Here is a 23,662-nt window from a genome sequence, read left to right on the forward strand (position 1 = left end):
AAAACGACAGAAACTACGGTAGTCAGTCACCCGGTTATCCTGTAGCTTTTGGTGATTCTCAACCTTTTTCATATCAACGACCCCTAGGTTTGTACACATTAGGGCCATGGAGCCCTATTTGTCTCTTGAAACAAAATCTGAGATTTTCTTTTAATGTTAGATATGACCCCCCCCCCCCCCCCCCCCCCCCCCCCCCGCCAGAATTAATCAAGTATCTGTGTTGTAAGTAAAGAGATAACAGTGAAACTATGATCAAAACAGTCATTCCTCTACACATTCTGTAACTGTGTTAACTTCTTGATATGATGCTAAATGGTTAAGTCGGTGGTCCCCGGACCCCACATTGAGAACCCCTGTTTTAGTCTATAGTGACACAGATGTATCTAAACAAAACAAAAAACAGTGAAAAAAAAGTGATTCTAAAGTGATGTAAAGTGATTACAGTAATGTAATGTAACAACAACTCAATAAAGTGATTGTGATTGCGATCACAGTAATGTAATGCAACAACTCACCCGGGTGAAAGTTCCAATGAAGTTATGGATGTCAATGTTGGGTTCCTCTGCGTACACATATGATCGGATTTGGAGGAGGTCCTGTGAGGTCATGACAACATGGCTTAGAATCAAAGTCAGAATTTGTGTATTTTCTTTTAGAATGAACAGACGTACAAATCATCGCTAAAATTATATTTGCTCATCATACATCACATTATCTTGGCTAGGAGGAGGAGCCATTCACCAGGTTGATACCTGCAGCAGCAGCAGCAGTGTTTGTTCTCTGCTCCGTGGTATACAGTGCGGAGCTGATGAGCTGACTGATGTGCTCCAGGCTATGGTTGGTTAGTTTGTAAAATTCTCCCAAACATTCAAAAAAACTATTTGACAGAACAGGGCAAATCAGCCTGAAGTATGTACAGAAGCAGTTTACTCTCACAGGTCTGTCTGTTAGGTGATTGATTACGCGTGTGGAACAAGTGGGGGAGGGTTAGCGTAAGGATAGACCAATATATTGGGCCAATATTGGTCTTTTATTAAATATCGGATATCAGTGTCATCACAAATACAGTTTGTAAAATCTGCAATGAAATGCTCTTTTCTTTATGCCATTTCATTTATTACACATAATTTGATTGCTCAATATTTCTGTGAGTGAATTCTTCATTTTAATGACCAATTATAAGAGTTCCGGTTTGGACGTTTAGCCTTCAAAATAAAAGCGGGCCGCTATGCAACCACATACTATTTTTTAGCAATTTCAGCTAAAATAAGTCCATACGGTACCAGTGAATTGACATTCACTTGGTTTTTGTAAAATATCGCCGATATGCAACCACACAACGTTACTATTTTTAGCCATTTGGGATAAAATAAGCCATACGTTCCCACTCTTTGACAGCGGCGCGCACCTCCTTGCTAGTGATTTTTTTTAACAGGAAGTCGACAACCGGCTACCGCTGAGAATCATGGGAAACGTAAGAAAGTAAAAAAAATGTGAATAGGTGGCTCATAGCATTATGGTACTTGCTACATGTACTTTGCAGTCCTGTCCTTCACTCCACTGTGTGTGTGTGTGTGTGTGTGTGTGTGTGTGTCATGTGACTCACGCCAGCAGTGGGCAGTCTCTGTGTGCAGCCCACGGGGAGGCGCAGTTTCCAGTCCGTCTCTCCATCCAGCTGGTCAGTCCGCAAGAAACAAGAGCCTGGGGGAAGAGGAGGACAAGAGAGGTGCTTTACTGACGGGTGATCGGCACACTTTCACCCCTAGGGGGCACCACTACATCACCACCACACAGGCTTGTTAGCCGAGTGAAGTACACACCACACAATCTATATTCTTTTACATGATACATTGTGATTTATATTCTCAATACATTACAGAAGGCTACTGTTACCGTTGTTTGTTTTCAACTGTTTGGCATTTGTTTTGACACGCGTACATGTTCACGTTTACAGTGTGAACAAGGTACTTTTCTGAATTGCTCTCAGCTGCACATTACTGTTTGGGATCAAGTGGGGATACTAAAGTAGTAAGTAGAGGCATCCAGCCAAGCCCCATCCCCCGCTCGGCCTGCATGCGTCATCCTGCCCAAAACTCCCCAATCCTGGCCTATAGGCTTCTCATAATTGACCTAATGGCCTCCACATGGAAGGGAGATAACCCAGCGCACTGTTTCCAGTCAAACAAAGCTGTTGTTTTTCTTCCCGCCACAGGAAGACGCCGCCAACAACAACAACACGCAGACAGGCTTTTCCTTACATCTCCTCCACTAGGCTTTTCTGCAACGCCTAAAATAAAGCGATGGCTCTCCCTGCGATGATGAGAGAGAGGTTGTTATTTTGAATGGGACTTCGTTTGTCTTTTGTATATGTGCAAATAAACAATGCGCTGAGTTCGTGTCATCGCCGGGCGATCTTGACTCGGGGCTGTAATCCACATTTGATTATTCAGATGAGGCATCTTCGTCTCATGGTTTTCTCTTTGCATTTGACATTTTGTTTTTTTCCCCTTTGCATGATCTTATCGTTTGACAGACAAACTGGGTCAGAGGAGGCTATGTCACAGACAAAGATGGAGGAGAGAGAGAGCACAATGAAGCATCTTCTTCTACCGTGGCCCGCGATCATCGCCATTACATTTCCAACCGAGCAAACTCCTGACCTCGGCCGATCTCTGAGCGATAAGTTTAGTACTGGACCCAATTACAATTTAGACTTTGTAGGGACTTCCTGTCCAGGCTCAGAGGTAATCCCTACACCTCAGCGCCTTTTTTAAATAAGCCACTTCCCCCGGCTGGGCCGGGCCGGCTAGCCTGTTTTGTGGAGATCTGGATGAATGATCAGCAGATGTTTACCATTTCTTTCAGAGGTCCGTAGAAAGATCATGTCAGCAGGAACACGCTGGTTCTACAAAGCAAAGACAGAAAGAAAAACATGAGTTCAACATCACATCCTGGTGCTGCACTTCTCTCCACCTCTGCTCTTTGACTGTAGAGAAGTAAGACTTTTAGTGGGGATGCACGATTATATATCGGGATAATGGGAGATTTCTATTTATCATATCGGCTATGATAATATCTATACAAAACGAGTTGTTTTACAAGGAAAACTCCTTTGGATAACTTTAAGCATAACATGACATAGGGGCCAGTCTATTACATGCTTTTTGGCACACTAAGCAGCCATAGGCTTTGGGTTCTATAAAAGCATTTATTTTTGTATTGAGTGATGCACTTTATTACTAATAACCTGTATTTAATACACTGACACATACACTTTCTGATTTGACAGATTATGTCAAAACATTTCATTTGAATTCTTAGGCAAAATGCTCTATAAAAGCCAAAGTATGTTTCTGAAGTTTTTTGATGTACTTTGCTAGGGGGGGGAAATAAAAAAATTAAATAAAAAATAAACATTTGAAGAGTCATAAGTGTTGTTTATTTTGTCTTAACAATAGTGATGCCAGTTAGATTTGGTTAGGTCAGAGCTATGGAATATTAAATCATCCGTCTTTGCTCACTATTTCTTAGCCTTTCCGGCCCTCAGGGTGTGCATGAACCACAGGTTATGAAGCCATTGAGAATTGGCGGGAAGGAAAATGTGGATCTTGCTGTCAAGGAAGTAAGTTGGAGTGTTCATCTTCCGTATATATGATCATAGCAGAGCAGAACGCCAGGATTGTGGGGGGGGGGGGTTTTGTTTCCCCCCGTTTTGGGCGTGGTTTCTGAATGATGACGCGCTCTGCAGTGTCTCTATGGGCCGAGAGACGCAGGTAATTATCGGTATCGTCTGAAAACAAAATCCCTATCGTGCATCCCTAACTTCCTGTGCTACTCCTCATGTGCCACACTAGCTGCAGTCAGTCAGTCAGTCAGTCAGTCAGTCAGTCAGTCAGTCAGTCAGTCAGTCAGTCAGTCAAAATAATAAGCCCTCTAAGCAAATCCTCCTGCCTCAGCCTGAATGGAAGCCGGACCAGGTTTTACACTCTGCTTGAACCCGCTCTCTCCACTTCCCTAATTAAGAGTTATTGGAAGATCAATTCCATGTCCGATTGATCCAGATCCAGATTGACAGATTTCCAAAACATTGAACTGTGCATGGATTATTGATAAGTGCTCAATGGTCTTAATAGAGATGCATTACCGGCTCCTCGCATTTTGCCAATTTCCAAATTCCCAACCTTTATCTTTTTTGTCAGCTCACGTTTCATCATTTTTAACACGCGCAACTTTGACTCGCTCGGGTCGTATGAGTGAAACGTGTAGAAGCAACATGTGTGACCTTTCCTTCAGCTGTGTTGAGGTGAGCCACGCAGACAAGAAGAAGCCCCCTGAAAATGAAGACAGGACTCACTTCTCATATTTCACGTTCAAAGACTTTAGAGTATCCACTCCGTCCACAAGAACAAGAGAGCAATGGAGAACACACCGCTAAAACAAAGTGCCCACAACAATGGGACTTACTTCGATATTTTTCGAAACAACCGCATACTATTAATGGAATTTGAACATGGGCGGGGGGGAATGTATCAATAAACAGTACTTAGATCCAATTAAGGGCATTTTAAGCTCATGTCTGTTATGTATGCATTAAGTTTGACAGGCTGAAGCTCAGCATTGATCACGAGATTACAAAATCTTTACTAACTCCTTTCACCTCAGTCACCAGTCTAGCATCCGATTAAGACGCATTATTCCGTGTCATATAAATGGCAACTTGACAATCCTAAAAAAGCCCCAAGACCCGTTCACAGACGTGGTGGACGAGACGGTATTTGACACATTTCCGCTTATACGAAACTTATATATGAAACTTTTGCATTTGCCACTTTCTTAGAAAAGGCTTGGTTGATGAGGAGGAATGAAATGTATAGATAAAATAAGAAAAAGAAAATGTATATATTTTGTGTAACTGTGTCATATAATCCCATGTGGGATGGGCCACAATGTGGCATGACACGCAAATAAAATAATTATTCATTCATTCATTCATTCATATACAAAATACAAACCTTTTCCACAATTATGAGGTCTCCAACCTGAATGCCACTGCTTTTAACCTTCACCGTGCCTGAAAAGACAACAACACAAAGTGAATGAACTACGGTAATTGAGTATGGTGGTATTGTAGATGCGTTACATCTGGTGAAAGTATGTGAAGAAAATCAAGTTATCAATCATTCAGTCGAACATTCCGATGCGAGTTTGACTGAACGCAGCCCGCCTGCGCAAACAAAGTAAAAATCTGAGCCGTCCATGTAAACTTTCAACATGGATTTTACAGGATTTATGGCAGTGAGACATCCTGTTACCATTAACGTCATTCAAAGACATAGTAAAACACACACACACACACACACACACACACACACACGCACACACACACACACACACACACACACACACACACACACACATTCTCTATGCTGCTCAGTTCCCGTAGTTAAATAAATCAACAACAAAAAATGATTCTTTATAAAATAAAAAATGTCTTCTGTGTAACAATGCCAGGGATTAATTGTTGCCCCAGCAGTCACCCCGGTGAATTTGGGAAAGCAGTTTTCCAGGCAGATTTGAAAGAATGCCGGGGGAGTTGAGCCTTTTCTCTCATTCCGTTCGGAATGAACAGGCAAAATTGTTTGGAGGGAGGGGGGGGGGGATCACTGACCCCATGACCTCTGCCGTGACCTCTGGGTTTTGCATATGTAAGACATTAAAGCACATTAATATTGCTGTGCATTAGGTTCCACGGGCCTTCGCGCGGTGTTCTGTTCCCCTGACACAGTAAAATGTTAAAGGGGTATTTTACAAAAGACAGATGAACAAATCAGACAGGAGGCAGCAGCTTGATGGAACACAAACAAGACGTGGAAAAACAGAAGAAAGACTTGCTTGATCAAAAATGACAGACCAAGAGATGGCAGGCTCTGATTAATGTAAAAAAAATAAAAAGATTTGGAAAAACCTCCAACTAGCAACAACAATTAGCTATTTGTCATTTATTGTTACCAGTGTCGGGCAAGTTACTTTCAAAATGTAATACACTACAAATGACTAGTTACTTTCATTTGAAAGTAATGAGTTACTTTACAATATCACTGTCTGTGTAGAGTAACTCGTTACTCATATTACACTACTTTTGCATTACTTTCACTGTAATAACAGCAGTAGCAGAATGACATCGCCGCCCCGGAACATCCCGAAAAAGAATTTCAACCGTCTTGAAGTCAGTGTAAACAATCCAAAATTCTAAATGTTATTCTTTTCCTTTGTTATTGTCATCTATAGTGCTTATTTGCATAAAAACAGACAGCTTGATTAGGAAATGATTGTATCTTTTGTCCTTTGATTAAAAAATAAATAAACTCAATTTGTAACTTGAGTTACTTGACAAAGTAACTCGTATAATATTACTGAAATCCTATAAGTAAGAAGTGATATTACCGAGTTACTGCTCAAAGTAATAAATTACATGTAATATGTTACTTTTGTAACGAGTTACCCCCCCCCAACACTGTGTTACAGGTGATGCAAGGCTGCTTACCAGTTTCTTACTACGCTCAAAACGCAGCAGCCATGTTCGCCCCATTAAGTGTCCTCCACACACCACAGCTCCCCGTGCAGGAAGACGCGCGCTGAGGCGGCTATCATGGAGGCGAGCAGGAAGACGTGCGCTGAGGCGGCTATCATGGAGGCGAGCAGGAAGACGCGCGCTGAGGCGGCTATCATGGAGGCGAGCAGGAAGACGCGCGCTGAGGCGGCTATCATGGAGGCGAGCAGCGCTCGTGTTTATGGGTAAAACAAGCTGCCACATCAAAGGGGAACAGCGATGGAAACCACAAGAGGTGCCCTGCTTTTTATTGCTAGTAGCACTTTATTCCAAGGCCTCTTATGTACACTTTGACATCTCTGCTTTGAATTACACACCATTTCCCCGAGAGCCCCTATAAGCATTAATAGCACCAACCTCCTACAGTTCATAAGACGCTGATGCCGAGAAATAAACGCCGCAACGGTTCAGATATCAACGCGTAACAACAACAAACGACGTATCGCGAAACGTCGTCCGAGCGCTTCAAAATTCTTACCTCTTGTTGAAAGCTTGCTATAAATCTGCGAGTTCACTTCTTTGTCCCGGAGGTAACATCTTATCTCTTCAACCGCCTCCCTCATAATGGTAATAAATAAAACGATGCCCTAGAGAGGAAGCACAGAACAAACAAACACGTTTTAATTGGTGCTGTGTGGCAAATGTGTTTCTGTAGAATCGCTTGTACATTTCCATCACAGAGCTCAGTTACTAGACATTGACCATTATATAATGCACTGACTGAACACATTCTTTATACGGGAGTTGGAGATGCAATTTATTAACCGTTATATTGAAGAGTTACAGGGAACACATTTTTTCTCAAATGCTGCATTACCAAAGGGACCCAGTAGGTGTAGAGGGCGCCGAGCTGCAGTTCATTGATAAACTGAGAGCAGGCCAACAGCAGGAAGTACAAGTTGAAGAAGTACTTGAACTGATTGTAGAGCACCTGTGAACACAAAACAAAGACAGTTAGAAGCAGCACAGTGTAAAAGTAAAGTAAAGGTAAAGTCCCACTGATTGTCACACACCTGAGTGTGTGAAATTTGTTCCCCGCATTTGACCCATCCCCTGGGGGAGCGGTGAGCAGCAGCAGTGCCGTGCTCGGGAATCCTTTGGTGATCTAACGCCCCAATTCCAACCCTTTGATGCTGAGTGCCAAGCAGGGAGGCAAAAGGGTCCCATTTTTATAGTCTTTGGTATGACTCGGCCGGGGATCGAACTCACAACCTCCCAGTCTCAGGGCGGACACTCAAACCACAAGGCCACTGAGCTGGTGGACTGATAGAGGCAGCACAGTGTGGAGTCAGACTGATTGTGCTTAACATCTGACCTTCATTGTCACAGGTGATTTTCACAGCCCTGGAATATAGACTAAATGTGCCTTGATACAACTAAAGAGTTCTCTCTCTCAATAGGCCGCCAATAGGGCGGGCAAGGCTGCGCAGCGGGCAATCTTAGGAATCGAACGTGCGTAGAGTCCTACATTAACGCCATAATCCAGTAGTGCCATGCCTTCCATATGTGCATGCAAAAACACTATGTTCACATTCAGTGAGCTGTGTCAGAAAGAATCCGTAGAACTTTCAGAATGATTGAAACAAACACACTTTAGAGTTATAGCAAAGCGTGCAAACACTTAGCCTTTCTTGCGCCATTGCCACGTTTACATCTAACACCCGGCTGCTACACCTCGACTCCATTTCATTAACGCCAATGTGCAAGATGACTATATGAAGGTAGAACTTGAGCCTTCTTCTAGCTGCCGCATGTTATTTCCCAAACTGTTGACAAGAGGAGAGTCCAGCGCAGAGCAGACACAACATGTTGTTGTTAGGGATGGGGCCGATCCGATCCAATATCCGTATCGGGTGCCGATGCTGACATAATTCACGGATCGGAATCCGAACGGAATCCAGAAAAAAGAAAAAAGAAAAATTGCAGTTCCAGTGCGGGCCGCACAACATTTCTGTAATTTGCCCATGTATAATAGTATCCTTCTTTGCCTTGTATATTTTCTTAATTTTGTCTGCTTTTTGCAAGGTATATTTTTTAAAAAATCTTTAATTGGCCAAATCTTTGCCTATACTGTATATTCAAGAAAAATATCGGTATCGGAATAATATCGGTATCGGCAGATATCCAAATTCAGGTATCGGAATCGGATCGGAAGTGAAAATATGTGGATCGGTGCATCCCTAGACACAACATCATGTTGTTGTTCTTTCTTTGTCCCAGACACACTTCTTCACATTAACTAAAGAAAATAAAAGGCATCACACTTTGCAATGCAAAGCCGTGTCTCCTGCTCTTTAAACAAATGCCAGCTGCTTTTAACGTCCCTACTTCATCATATACAAAAAAGCCATAAGATCTTAAGACTACCGAATGTCCGAGAGAAGCAAATGCATTATGTAAATCAGGTGTGGAAAAAACGCGAGGTCCAAAAACACATGACACACTGTGCTTATTTCTGCATCTGAGGAACAGCAAGTCATCTACAACCTAACCTCAGTCACTTCCAAACTCTTCTGAGGATGTCATAAATCATATCATTATCAAAACAAAAAAATCATTGTAACAAATCTGATATTATGAGACCACATGCGTGTGTCATCATGTGTCTCTCGTCGCATCTATTTCAAAATCACATATCCACCTTTTGAAAGTGACACCAATGTCTATCAACTCACTATTGAATATGACTGATGTATATGTACTGTATATACCGGTATGGGTATATATATATATACTGTATATATATATATATATATATATACGTATATATATATATATATATATATGTGTGATTAGCCTCAATGACACAATTGGAGGCATTTTGAACCGTGGCTACCCCTCAGTGCGGCGGAGCCATAGATAGATGGCACACACATATTCCAATTATCTCCCCAAGAGATAACCCCGCCCACGACAACAGGAAAGGACATTGTTACAGACGTTTACATTGGCTGGCCGTGCCCCCATTCATAACCAATGAGATGTGTTTGTCCCACTCCGGTTGTTAGCGACCCGGGTGGTGGTGCCGTTCACACTGATATCAACCCTTGTCCGCCCCGACCCGGGCAACACGGGTTAACCCTTTCAAACACAAACCCTGGGAATAACCCTGGTTGGACCTGTGTAACCATGGTCTGTGTGTCTAAGCATGCAGAGGCATGGTAGGCCTCTGCATGGTAGTGGACTCTGGTAAGGGTGCCTATAAGCAAACAAGACAAAGAAACAATTTACACTTATCTAAGCATGAAAGCATAATTCATATTTACATTTATGGCATTCATCTGATCCTCTTACCCACAGCAATTTATGAGTGGAATGCTCTTAAATTCCTAGATTACCTACAGGTAAAATGACTGGTATCTTAGATAGGTAGGAAGCCATTTTTAGTTAGGTGTTTGTATTTGTAATCATATGTTTATTTGCACCATCTATGTCTTAACTTGTACATGTGTGTTTTATGTTCTATGTCTTTACGTTGTATGGTGTGCTGACTGTGCACAATGTGTCTCTATGGGAAGAGAAGCCAAAGAAAAATTTCCACCATGGTGGACAATAAAGTATCATATCATATTATAAACAATAGTAAGTGAACTCCACATTGCCTAGAGGTATTCATATTCATATTATTATATTATTATAATCTCTGAATGGGCAAACCAGTCCTCTTAAATTGGCAATGAATCAGGAGCAGGCCGGGGGAGGAGGTGGGTGGTGGAGCGGTGGGGGGGGTCTGGGTCTGGCTGATACTCACCCCAGGCAGGAAGGTGAAGAAGTTGTACTTCTGGTTGTTAATGACGTTCCTGGGGTACCTCTGCTCCCTCTTCTCTGGGTGGCCCAGCCACACGGTGCGGGGACGGAAGTCCCCCATGCCACAGCATCTGGACCACGGCCAGCACCTGGGGAGGGGGGGTTAGGAGCAACATTAAAATAATTTCACAGAATCTGAGTTTCCTCATCACCAGTCATTCTGAGAGATAGATAGAACAATTACTTGACTAACAGATGGAAACAGAGAGAGATACATCTTTGTGTTGTAGGCTATTCCATGACTCTTAACCTGCTCATTCTTCGGTTTTTAGTCATAACTCTATGCTGTATGGAGTCATCAAGAGACTTGCTCCATCTCTGCACAATTTGCTGAGAAATCGCCTTGTTAATATGTCGATCATTGCAACTGCAAAAGATACAGAACAGACAGGGCTGTGAAAAAAGGTCCACGACCAGTGAGACTGGACAGGTTAGGCCTTACAAAATAAATATTAACTTCATCTGCAGCAGGCTAGCCGCTCCCTTCTTCGCCCTACCCAAACAAAACATTCCATTCCAACTAAGAGACCGATGCACTTATTATAATCAATAATTGCCCTACTTCATAAGTTAGAAAACATTTACTGTGAAGTGTGAATAAAATAAACACACACGTAGGCCTAGTTTAGTGAAACACTCATTTTGACTGAGGAAAGACAGCTGACCATTGCAGTGTGTATATAAGCATTATCCAATGCTGGCAATGTTTGCATTCAGTGACACGTTGGTTTTTGATATTTGCATTTTTATAGTATTCCATTATCATTTTCACTGTCCACTCATACCGTTTGCCCGGCAGGCCCATAAATTGGTTGCCGATAAAGCTGAACAGTCACGTGACATTTCTTGCGCCGGAGGAGAGTTCCCCATTCATTTCTCCATAGACATTTCGAAAAATCCTTATATAACGAGTTTTAGGGCTGCTACCAAGCTAACCTGTGACCCACTGAATTGTGAGTGACCATAAAACATTTTAGTTAAAAAAAAAAAAAAAAAAAAAAAAAATTGTTTTTGCTCCAACTGAAATGTTTTAGCCAGCCTTATAAATTATTTTTCTAAACGTCTATGGAGGAATGAATGGGGAACTCTCTTCCGGGGCAAGAAATGTCACGTGACTGTTCAGCTCTATACTGCAGTTGATCTTCCAGACATAGCCTACTCTGTATGATTGGTCCACATTACATGTTAGAGATGACTCTAAACAAAAAAGGTTCCTCTCTAGAGCAGGCATTGCTGTATTCCTTTTCCCACGTGAAGCACCCTACTGTACCCATCTGCCACAGTGCCCCATTTAATATTATGATATAATAAAGAGTTTTGCTGTTAGATTATATACGATGCAACGACTTTAGCCTACTCCAGGAGAGGAAATAACAATGCAAGAATGAGCCCTCTTACCAGAAACATCATTCTATTCTGTAACCTAATTGGGTTAATTTCTAGTGAATAATCAACTAAACTAACCCTCATTTCCACTGGAAGCCAATTAGGGCAAGTGCTGCTGCTATCCAGACGTCCATGCAGACCTTGCCTAGACCTCTGTTACATTTATATCAATCTATATAATACTTCAATGCTAAAAAGAAGTAACCCCTATTTGAAATCAAAGTAGGCTATCTCATTGATTTTCTAGCAGCACCAATTGACCTAGGAGAGACGGGCTGGACAGGTAAGCAGGGTGTAGCTATAGGGCCTGTGGGATGAACTGTGATCAGGCTAAAGGCCTATATTGACTCGGTCACAGTAATAATAAAATAAAACTATATTAAATAATATAACTCTCTTATAATATTCTGGAAGGTTCTGCATTTGGAGAGCAGTGTTTTGTATGGAGAAAAAACGTGTTTATTAATATGAGAGGTGACATCATGTAGATGTAGGCAATGATGTCAGCTGCCTCTAGCCTGCATACCTGCTCCCCATCATCAGATCATGAGGCCTAGCTAACCCCCTATTATGCTGCTTAAAATACTGCTACAAGACATTAGCATAGCACTTTGGGACACATGATTTAAGTCACGGCCTACATGTCTGCCTGTTTTGATGATGTGTGCGTTGACAGACAGTCCTGCAGCAGAGTCGTAATCAACAGAGCAAATATTGCCATGATGGCCCCATGGGCGTCAAATGCACTTGCTCCAACATAGCACCCGGAACAAGGATGTCTTCTAGCGCTATAGCGTTAGCGCTTTCTCCAGGCGACAATGAATGGCCAACGTCCTTCCTATAATAACATGTAAATGCCCAAGCCCCTCGGTTTTCAACATTTTTAGAGCTAAACAAAAAAAAAAACGCCTCCGCGGAGTTGTGGGGATTATAATGTCGAGCAATGCGCCGCGTTTCTGTGTAAACAATGAACACTATAACCACCACATCAGCGTTTAACGTTAGCCGATCAGCTAGAATACATCGATACATAACGCTATTCTATGTTTCCGTGCTGTCCGACGCCCCTTACCCATTCCTGTGTTTACTGTCGTGTCTTTTCTGGCGTCGCACGGGTTGTAGCGGAATATTGTCCGTCATCCTCCCTGCAGCCCTGCTTCAGCTGTAGGCAGTCCGCCCCGTCCGGCCCCGGCTGCCTGCCTGTGTCGGTTCTGACTGGGCGGAGGCTCTCTAGCTGTCATTCATGCCAGGGACTGTTCTGCTACTCTCAGTCAGACAGTACTAGGCAGGCAGTAGTAGGGCAGCAATGGCTAGTAGCTAGCTGTTGTAGCCTGCTACAGAGTCCCAAACATAATCCGAAAAGATGACCATTATGCAACGAAGACCCCCATTTAATAAGATTTTCCTCATGTCTGAGGAATCTGATGGGATTTTGGTGTTGAGTCATGGTGTGATGTTTTGATACAGAACATTTTTTGGGGGGTGAAAACTCCCCACATGTGATGAGCAGTTAGTGACGTCACACCGTCTGTCCTATCTTAAAATAAATAATAGTTCTTAGTTCATATTTTGCTTGTTTCCCCTGGAACCCCTTCCAAGGACCCCCAACAGCTGGACCCAACCCCCACTTTTGGAACCAGCATCTGACTGAAACCAGCTGAGTTTGTATTGGTGATGATACATACATAACCCCAAGCAACAGTGTTAACATATCCTCAGTTTACACTAGGCTAGAATGCTTTTCAAATACCTATAGGCACCTAAGGATATATCATTATTTTTGCATGCACTCAACACTTTGCACGACTAGTTTGGGTGGTCTGCATGATGACCACGCATGACAGTGTAGTCTGAGGCAGGCTGCATGTCACTATTGTGAAAGAAAAGGCCATGGTAGTTGAGGTTAGAGAGAAAACTGCCACGGTAGTTGACCTAAACCGGATTGTGGACAGATGTGATTGACATGCTTTAGTTGTTGATGCAAATCATTTTCGTTGAGGATGCAAAATGACAATAGAGTATGGGCTAAGCAGGTCATTGGAATATGTTGGAGATCGCAGGAGATCAGAAAGAACCATTTCACTTGGAGCATCTGAAGGTGACTTGATGGAAATCAGGGATTACCGGCACTATGCAAATCCAAATAAAGCAGCAGATGATGGCATAAGGCAGGGACACTCAACTTGCTTTGCCCGGGGGCCACTTTCATGAAATGATAGGAGGCCAGGGGCCAAATAAACAAACAATATACATTTTTCTGTAGCGGATTGTAGGTTTAGTCTGACAATGTTGTGCACACCGGATAGTTAGTTAGGTTAAGGTAGTTAGGTTAAGTACATACATAAGTGCCTGGGTAGCGAGCAGACGGCAGTATTTGACAATTTTGCTGGAGCTCAGCCAAACTTTTTATTGTGAATTAGATTCTAATTCACAATAAAAAGTAACGTGAAATTATTCGAAAATGGTCGGGGGGGCCACTCTGCACCCTGTCGCGGGCCACATCTGGCCCCCGGGCCGCAAGTTGAGTATCACTGGCATAAGGGTTCAAGACACTCCGGCTAGTCTATCAAGGCTACAGGGTTCTGTTACCATAATGACAAAACAAGGTTGGAAAAGTCACCCTGATTTTATTTTTCAAAGACAAGTAATCAACATTTTAGGTGAGGAAACTTGAAAAACAAAACAAAAAACACACATTTACAATGTAAACAGGCCAAACTGGCTCAACATTACTTGAAGAATTGTAGACAACTTCAAAGCAGTTTTGACAGGTTTGCTTTTTTTCCAAGAAAAGGCACAACTTGGCAAATGTATATCAAATGAGGAATGTACAGCAGGAGCCTATAAATATTCTGACCATTCTGAGTTGTGTAAAGTGTCCAGTGATACATTCATTACTGTTCAACTCAGCAGGTTGAGAATGAAACAATAACATCGCATACTCAAGAATGTATCGGAAAATGTACAGAGCATTGCATAGAGATTAGGGGGCGTAGAGGAAAAACAAATCTAAACGAGGTAGAACGTACCCCCTAAAACTCATGCCTTTCATGTATTATAAATAAAAAAAAATCATTTGATACAAGAACATAGAAAAATGAAAGTATGAGAATTGCAGAGGTCAAATGGTAAACAAAAGTAGAAGCAAAAATGGTGGTTTCAAATCAAATCTGAGGGGAAGGAAAAGAGGACAAAATTGTCGATTTGCCCTTTTCCAGTGTAACCATCATGGTAGCAGTAGATGAAATGGATTCAAAATGTAACCATTTTAATGTCAATCAAACATCATTTGAAATATATAAAGTGCAGGGATGAGAGCATTAAGCATTCCATAGCCTTCAGAACTCAGCCACCTAAAATGACTCTGCAGGTGTACAAGCGGAACATTATGGAAAAGAAAGAAAAACACTTTGATTTTTGTCAACTGGCGATGAAAATATAAAAGGAAGCAATGCTACACAGTACAACATAATGATGTATCCATTTAACTTCATTACAACTTGATGATGCATTAAAACAAGCAAACAAACCGCAACAGGTACAATTCGGGTTAGGCACTTAGCAAAAGGTCTGAGTCATGTATCAACCAACATCTCACGAAAACATTTATGAAAGCCAGTTTTGTAATCCAGAATATTCAAAAATGGATGACTGACAAGCGCACTTGGATTTAATAACAAAAAGGGACTGGAATAAGTCGTCAAAACAATTTTAAGACTCCAAAACTGATCCAAAAGCCTCTCTTCAAAAAGAAACATGCCAATGACATTGACCACTACAAAACTGTACAATTGAATCAAATCTATGGCACGCACGATACGAAAGCAAGTAGTCATGTATAGAGAAATGTCAGTTTTATTTTCCGAGAACACTGAGACGTGGTGTGTGTCCATAAACAAGTCATGCCCTGGCTGAAACGTGTCCCAACTATAGCCAAACTCCTTCAAACGTGTGTCAGGGGTCAGGGAGACGTTCTGAAGTAAAGCGGTTTCAAGTAAGTGGTACATTCAACTTGTGGATACACACAAAAAGGGAGGTCACAAAAAAATACCCGCATATATATATATAAAATTAAACAGTAAATACTACAGTAGTTATATCAAGTTCAACTAAAAATAACACTAGTGAATTGATAAGATCAGAAGAGTAAAGAACTGCAATGGAACATTTTCAACCAATCTAAACAGAATTATTCTCAAGGTTGACTCTAGAGTATTGATTGTACCTGTAACTGGGCAAATGGTAAGCAGTTACCACTGCCACCCTGAACATTCAAAGACTCACAACTCTGGCTGACGGGTCAGAACCGGTCAGAACAGAACGCCTAATTGACTGCAATTTTACCCTCCTCCATGAAATGTGGGAATTGTGATTTTGGCACACTGCCAGAGCTGTTCTTCTCGATTTCGGCCATGGTCGCCGGCAAGCCAGAGTGGGAGCCGTCCATCTTCATGAGGCCTCCGGTGGAGCCGACCAGAGGCCCGCCGGCGAGGCTGCCGGGGAGCGGGATGCCACCACCCTGGATGACGGAGATCTCGTTGGTCTTCATGGTCAGGCCGCCGCTATACTGTACATACTGGTTCCACAGGGAGGGGTCAAAGTTCATCGGCGGCGGCGGGGGGCCCAGTTCTTTGGGAGCCTGCATCATCTCGGGCAACATTTTCGCCTCCGAGCTCATGGCCATCAAGGACATGGGTTTGGCTTCCGAGCTCATGGACATCAAGGACATGGGTTTGGCTTCCGAGCTCATGGACATCAAGGACATGGGTTTGGCTTCCGAGCTCATGGACATCAAGGACATGGGTTTGGCTTCCGAGCACATGGACATCAAGGACATGGGTTTGGCTTCCGAGCTCATGGCCATCAGGGCCATGGGATTGTCCAAGGACAGACGCTGGCCCCGCCGTGACGAGGTGTTCCACATGTGGGTTCCGACGTGCACCTAAAACAACACATGCACAGTTGATTACAATCTCATCAAAAGGCTCGATTCTTAAGCACTATTTAACAGATGGCTACATCAGTCAAAAGTACACATTTAAATGGATTGATAAGGGCCTAGCTTAACCACTCAATGCAAGTAATAATTAGTTTAATTAATAATTAGGCTTGCATGTCTTACCTTGAGATTTCCCTTGGTGGTAAAAGCTCTGCCACAGATTGTGCATGCAAACGGCTTCTCCCCCGTGTGCGTGCGCTCGTGGATCTGCAAGGCGCTGGCAGACGAGAAGTTCTTCCCGCAGGCGTTGCACAGGTGCTGCTTGGTCGATCGCCGCGGCGCGCCGGAGCTGGACGAGGACATGCCCGTTCCCTGAGGCAACTGGGAGCTGAACAAGCCGTGGGGACCCAGGGGATTCTCCGGAGGGATCTTCATCTCCAGACTGGCCAAGCTCGGAGGTAGCCTCATGAAAGAAGGCATGTGATGACTAGGAGCTGAAGAGACAAGAGGGCAGAATGAGATAAAAAGCAGCACTCAACATGATACGCATTTAAACTTTGATAAAATAATAAAACTCACCATAGTCTCCGTTAGTGAAGGGCAGGCCAGGTTCTTCTTTGATGGCTTTATGGGTGAAGCTGCTTGGAGCTGTGAGGTCGAGGGCTCCACTTGACTCAGTGCCATCTTGAAGGCCGCTATCGGACTCTGGCCTTGACCCACTGTAGGAAAACATATCGGCCATGGCAGATTCAGGTGACCTGCTGCTACCCAGGTGCCCACTGCGGGGGAAGTGGTCAGCCATGACGGATTCAGATTTGATGTTACCCATGTGCCCACTGCGGGAGAAATGGTCAGCCATGACGGATTCAGGAGACTTGGTGCTACTCATATGCTCACTGCGGGGGAAGTGATCAGCCATGACGGATTCAGGAGACTTGGTGCTACTCATGTGCCCACTGCGGGAGAAATGGTCAGCCATGACGGATTCAGGAGACTTGGTGCTACTCATGTGCCCACTGCGGGAGAAATGGTCAGCCATGACGGATTCAGGAGACTTGCTGTTACCCATGTGCCCACTGCGGGGGAAGTGATCAGCCATGACGGATTCAGGAGATTTGCTGCTACCCATGTTGTTGTTGTGGTTGTTCACCATGTGGTTGTTCACCATGTGGTTGTTCACCATGTGGTTGTTCACCATGTGGTTGTTCACAGGGGAGGAGGAGTGAAATGACATGGCCGAATCAGAAATGGCGGGACTGCGGCCATTCTGATACTCCTGCTCCCTGGGAGCTGAGGGAGACTCTTTCGGCGTTCCCTCGCTCTCTGAAGCTGTGCTGCTCTGGCGTTTCAGTGCAAGAGCCGAGCTGAGGTTCTTCAAAAGAGCGAGGTTGGAATTCTTCAAGACGTCCATCTCGTCCCACATGGAGGGCCTGGAGTGGGGGGGAGCGTGCTGCTGCTGTGGTTGTTGTTCCTCGGAGGTAGACGGGAGAGATGGGAGAGAATGCGAGGAGTCATTTGGCTTCTCCTGGGAGTCCAGCTCCGCCTCGTGGTCTTCCATGCTCGCATCGAAGCCATTGGCATCCATAGACTTCTCGTCTGGTAAAGAGGAGTCCATCGCCTCAGCAGCTTCAAACTGGCTCTCTGGCACGGGCGTGTTGGGAATCTGCCCGCCCATATGCATGCGAATGTGCTGCTGTAGAACCACTGCGTTGGTGAATTTCTTCTGGCAGATGGGACACGAGTGCTGCATTTTGAGGGGAGTATTCGCCCTGTGCACTCCGTAATGGGCCTTGAGGTTGCCCTTCGTGGAGAACGCACGGCCGCAGATCTTGCACTTGTAGGGCCTCTCGCCGGTGTGCGTGCGATAGTGCATCTTCAGAGAGCTCTGGCAGCTGAGCACCCGGTGGCAGATGACGCACTCGTTGGGGTCGTTGGTCCTCTTCTCCAGGCCGTCCACCATCTGCTGAAGTTTGGCCGTTCCAGAGCTGTGTTCACCCGAGAGGGCGTTACCATTCATATGATGCAGTGCTCCGATCAGCTCCTTCGAATCCTGGTTCTGATCCGACCCCGTCTCGTGGGCGTACACATTTGAGGAAACCGACGCGCCGTCGCTCGTCGAGGGCGAGGGTCTCTGGGAAAACGGGTCCCCTCCTCCAAAGCCCTCAAATGTTGTTTTGAACGCCGGCATGGACGAGGAGGGGGGTAACCCGGCGGCGGGATGGGCTATCATCGGCTTTATTTCTGTCAAATTGGACTCGTCTATGGGCATAGACATGCCGTAGGGAATGCCACTACTGGTGGGAACGTTGTCGAGGTGCTCTGGCACAGGGTGAGGGTTCATCCTGATGTGTGGGTACTTCTCTCGATGCCTTTGGAAGTGCACTTTGAGGTTTCCTTTGGTTGTGAAGCGGTTTCCGCAGATGTTACACTTGAAGGGCCTCTCGCCGGTGTGAGAGCGCAGGTGGATCTGGAGAGCGCTGTCGTTGCCGAAGGTCTTGCCGCAGTACTTGCACTTGTGCCTGTATAAAGAGTCCCCAGCGGGCTTTGATTCCGGTGGAAGGCTCAGGCTCATCTTGCTCTTCACTTTCTTAGAGGGATCAACCCCCGCTTGGATACCGGTGAAGGTGCCGGGGAAACCCATGCCCCCTGGAGGCTGGGAGGGCAGTAGTGCTGGCAATCGGCTGACCAGCTCTGGAAGGCCCTTCAAAATGTCTGTTTTAGAAGCCCTCGACCCCGGTCCTCCAGCCAGAGAGGCAGGGATGCTAGTGGTGTGAGGTAGTTTACCTTGCTTCATTGTCTCCAGAGAAAGGCTCTGGCTGCCTGTCCTTTTGCCTATCAGCGCTGCTGCAGCGGAGAGCTGCTGAGAGAGGTGGGCGCCGAGGGCTTTCAGGGGGTCCACCGCTGCCCCGAGCGACGACTGGAGACCGTGAGGGGTCATCATGGCCACTTGGATTCTGATCTGCTCCGTGAGCTGGATCTGCTGGAGCTGCTGCTGCTGGAGGCACACCAACTGCTCGAGGATCATCGGGATGGCCTGTAGGGCTTCCTGAGACGACGAGGGAGGAGATGTACGATTTGAAGAATGCTGAGTGACGGCCACTCTAGTGGCCGTCATGGATTCGAGGGTGACATTTGAGTTGAGCATTTTGGGCGAGGGCTGGAAAGTCATCTCCGGGCTGGCGGACATCTCCGCCCGTTCCCGTTGGTCTGAATCCTCCTCTGCGTTTGCTTTGGTCTCTTCTTCCCCTGTTCTTTCCAGCGGCTCTGTTGTGACATTTGATAGGGAGTGACTGCTGGACTGGCCGTCATCATGGTCACTAGTGAGGCCATTAGGAGAGCCATGTGTATATTCCTCGGGCACTTCGCGGCCGTCTCCATCTTTCATGATGACCACCTGCTGACTTTTAGTGCAATTATGCTCGTGTTCGAGAAATTCAGCTTCATCAAAGAATTCGGCACAACACTTGTTGCAGACCCTCGTCTCGTCCATTCGGAACCTCTTCAATTCGTTCCCGGTCTCGTCAGCTTGACCATCTGGAATCATCCCTGAAACAAGATGAGAGAAAAGTTTAAATCTCACAACCTTTATACAATAATGGCATCTGTAACAAAACAAAATGTACTGTATAACAATAAATATAACAATACTAGTAATAATATTATGACTAAATTAGAATGTGTCACAAGTTCAATTTGTCAGTCTCCTGGATTGTCAAAAAAGAGCTTGGTTTGCCTGTTGTCCACAGGGCCAGTAGAGGGCAACCATCCACCTCTAACATCACCAAGAGCAAATGTCCAGAGAGAGACAAAGAACCAAGAACATTAAATTACTTTGCTACTGAAAGAGGTAACCCCCGACCAAATTCCAGATCTGGCCAAATGATTTGGTAATCTTCGAATAACTTCACATATGGGACAATACTTTTTTATGCTGGGTATACATTATACTAAAAGCATACAAAGAGTGGAGGTTATATATACAGTACAAGCTTCTGTTTTGACATTTTGATGTTCCAATCAGTGAGAGAGAAAAAAACAGCTAAATGAAACTGTAGCCTACGCCCGAAGCTTACACTTACAAACAAACAAAAACATGAATGAAAAGTAACCTGTGCATTTTCACAGTATGTAAAACCCGTAGGCTATAAGTGCTCCAACACCATGTTTGCATTTTGATTTGTTGCTAACCAAGAGGCCATTTCACAACTGGGTGCATTGTCAAATGCTAATGCGTTGAGAAAGGGGGGTAGACCACTAAGACCACCTGTTTGCATTTGCCCAACGAGACTGTTGGACTTGTTAATTGCTCACCAGGCAACATGAAGCGGCGTCAAAAAAAAGTTGCAAATTGTATTCAGACGAGTCACCTCATTGTCAAACAAGTAGCTTAAAAAACGATGGGCGCATAATAACGCGGTTACATTGTCATTGATGCGCGACAGAGGATAGTGTAGGGAAACTGGCATCCAATGCATATAATTAAGCCCAAAACCTAAATTGTTCGGGAAGAATAGCTACTCGGGGGGGCAACTTTCCATAAAGTCCGAATACATAGTCGGGTATGAATTGAAAATCACATGGCGACGCCACTAGTTTACCACTTGATGGCGCATGATCTGATCACCTTTAGTGGGGTTCATGACACGAGGTGATACTAAACAATTCATAGGTGCAACTCTAGAGATACAAAAGTAGCCTATAACCCCTTTTCAAAATCAAAAATGTTATAAATGGCCGAAAACGCCGAAATATAACGTCACTTTGCGGCTCACTGTAAAACAGCATGTTTCCCAGTCTCATAATTAGAAGGTGAGCTCCATGGCATTGCTGCTGCTGGGGCTTGCCTTGCATATGGCAACACCGAAACGCACCCCCACCCAGTCTCCACAAAAAGACCACTGCTCCATCCCCCACCTCTCCACATATGTACCAAAGGAAACAGTCATGCATTAAACTGGGGGATTTATTGCCTTTAGGTCAGCTTACTCCCGAGTCACATTTCACACACAGTTGTTGGGAACCTTTGTCTAAAAAACTTTATCAATTAAAGACGCACACTAGAGCCATTTCTATCAATACATAAACATAATACTGGCTTAAAAAAAGTATGGCAACAGCAAGCTTTTGGGAAAAGTTAACAGTCAAATCTGGATCATGGAAATAATGTAACACAACGACAATACCCTTCTACAAATTCAGTAAATGCGTTTAAAAGCACACACCAAAACAAGTAGATAAATGTTGTTTGACGATAGATAGTAAAGATTATATAGTCATCATTTAACGTTCAATCAAATCAGTATTCGAAACATGAAAGACATCTAATCAACCTAATCATGCTCAGGCTAGTACAGGATTTCGTTTCCCCCAGACGAATTACAATGTAGCCTATCACAATGCATCCAAAATCCAACAGGTAGCAGCAGCACACGGCTCAATGTAGCCACTAAAGTTCAATGGGAATTACGGTCTGCACTTTTACAAACGCAGAAAAAGCGATCTGTAACGTTACAGCCCGACCGACGTCTGATACAAATCGATACATAAATGCACGTTATTGTTTTTTTCCACGTTAAGGTTACGAGTCGGTCGTGGTTTTGACCTCGTGTTGTTATTATGAGAAAAGCGAAAAAAGCGTAAGATACGCTCTCTTGTATTTGTGATAACGTGGACCTCACATAGCCTACCACCACCTGGACTGGGAGTTTAAACAATTAATACATTTGTCGTTTAAACAACACGTCTTTTTTTTTACTCCTGGTCAGTTCCAAGGGTCAGCAAACACAGGTCAAAGTGCGGGAGCCGAACAATGTTAAGGTAGGCTAACTTTGCGATCAAATGTCGAGTTTGCAACGACACGGTGTAGCGGTGCTAAACGTTAAAGTTTCTCCTCCCTTATCCCAAAAAACTTACCATTTTCGGACGAACCAGCGGGCTCGTCGGAGTTGATGTGCTGCGGCTTGGCTTGCTTGCGCCTCGACATGGTGCAACAACCATCAGGAGCGAAATAGTTACCAACAATTTTCCTCCGCTTCTTTTTGCTAATTCCTTCCTCGGGCTTGGGGGAAAATTAGCCCCCTCTCAAGTAGAAATGCGCATGTCGTAATTATTATTATCAATAATGCATTGCGATTTATCACGGTCCTCTGACAGCTGATTGGCTCCAGTCCAAGTGCTCGCACATTATTCAAATGCGCTTCCTATTGATGCGCGGAGCGGAGGGGCAGGAGGGGGCGGGAGGAGCCATGCGAGTGGATGGACTGCTGGATGGAGGCAGGGTTAATAACACGCAACTCATCATGGCTCTTTGCCTTTGCTCATGAGAACTATATTGTCAGTCACCAGTCACCACCACCAGACCAGACACAAGCTAGCAGGAGACCGTCACAGACTCTTTGTTTTCAAATGACTAGACTATTTTGTAACCCCAGGCTACGTCATGTAGGCCTATAATAATCGTTCACCCCCCCCCCACACACACACCCAAAATCACTGTAATATTGTGATACTATTTACAGTGTATCTGTGGTAGTAATGATTTTATGGTGACCTTATTGTACTTTCTTGTCTTCTTTTATTTCCTAAGGGATCACTATATTACTCGTATAGCCCAGAGACTTTATCATAGCCTACTTAATGGTAGGCTATATTTTATAATCTCTTAAGGCATCAGTGTAATCTTCAAATAGCCTATGTGCCTACAGGGACTAGTCTGTCTGGTACTCAATAGTGCATTGGTTAAAGTTGCCTACTTTATGGTATATGTCCCCCCCCTATCTTCTGTGGCAGCCCTATAGGTAATGAAGTATATAATGATAATGTATATAATGTATATGAAGTCGATTTACAGTGATCTCGGTTGTATTTCTGTCTTATGTGGTATCACTGTACTGTTCTCATAATATTCTGCAGGCATTACT

At 44.2% G+C, this 23,662-nt stretch overlaps 2 protein-coding genes across 4 annotated transcripts in view; both read right to left on the reverse strand.

Moving 5' to 3' along the window:
- The window catches only part of atp9a (ATPase phospholipid transporting 9A), a gene marked incomplete at its 5' end in the record, with an annotated part of 48,814 nt that extends 35,871 nt beyond the window's left edge, over positions 1 to 12,943 (reverse strand). For all 3 annotated transcript variants that reach the window (XR_014553603.1, XM_083657122.1, XM_083657121.1), the window contains 8 exons: positions 516 to 596; positions 1,607 to 1,701; positions 2,854 to 2,905; positions 5,013 to 5,071; positions 7,089 to 7,197; positions 7,428 to 7,541; positions 10,362 to 10,506; positions 12,876 to 12,943. Coding sequence is in view for 2 of the 3 variants with exons in the window: in XM_083657122.1 (XP_083513248.1) it covers positions 516 to 596; positions 1,607 to 1,701; positions 2,854 to 2,905; positions 5,013 to 5,071; positions 7,089 to 7,197; positions 7,428 to 7,541; positions 10,362 to 10,506; positions 12,876 to 12,943 (723 nt within the window). The remainder of the gene's footprint in view (positions 1 to 515; positions 597 to 1,606; positions 1,702 to 2,853; positions 2,906 to 5,012; positions 5,072 to 7,088; positions 7,198 to 7,427; positions 7,542 to 10,361; positions 10,507 to 12,875) is intronic.
- A 3,184-nt stretch (positions 12,944 to 16,127) lies between these two features.
- sall4 (spalt-like transcription factor 4) lies at positions 16,128 to 22,725 on the reverse strand (the record flags this gene model as incomplete). The annotated part of the gene is made up of 6 exons (XM_083656752.1): positions 16,128 to 16,476; positions 16,624 to 16,745; positions 16,926 to 17,236; positions 17,322 to 17,511; positions 17,938 to 20,288; positions 22,656 to 22,725. The coding sequence occupies 6 exons, from the start codon at positions 22,723 to 22,725 to the stop codon at positions 16,128 to 16,130; spliced, it is 3,393 nt and encodes a 1,130-aa protein (XP_083512878.1).
- Positions 22,726 to 23,662: the final 937 nt, after the last annotated feature.

This window comes from Poromitra crassiceps (genome assembly GCF_964638095.1).
Source record: "Poromitra crassiceps genome assembly, chromosome: 20".
Taxonomy (NCBI): domain Eukaryota; kingdom Metazoa; phylum Chordata; class Actinopteri; order Beryciformes; family Melamphaidae; genus Poromitra; species Poromitra crassiceps.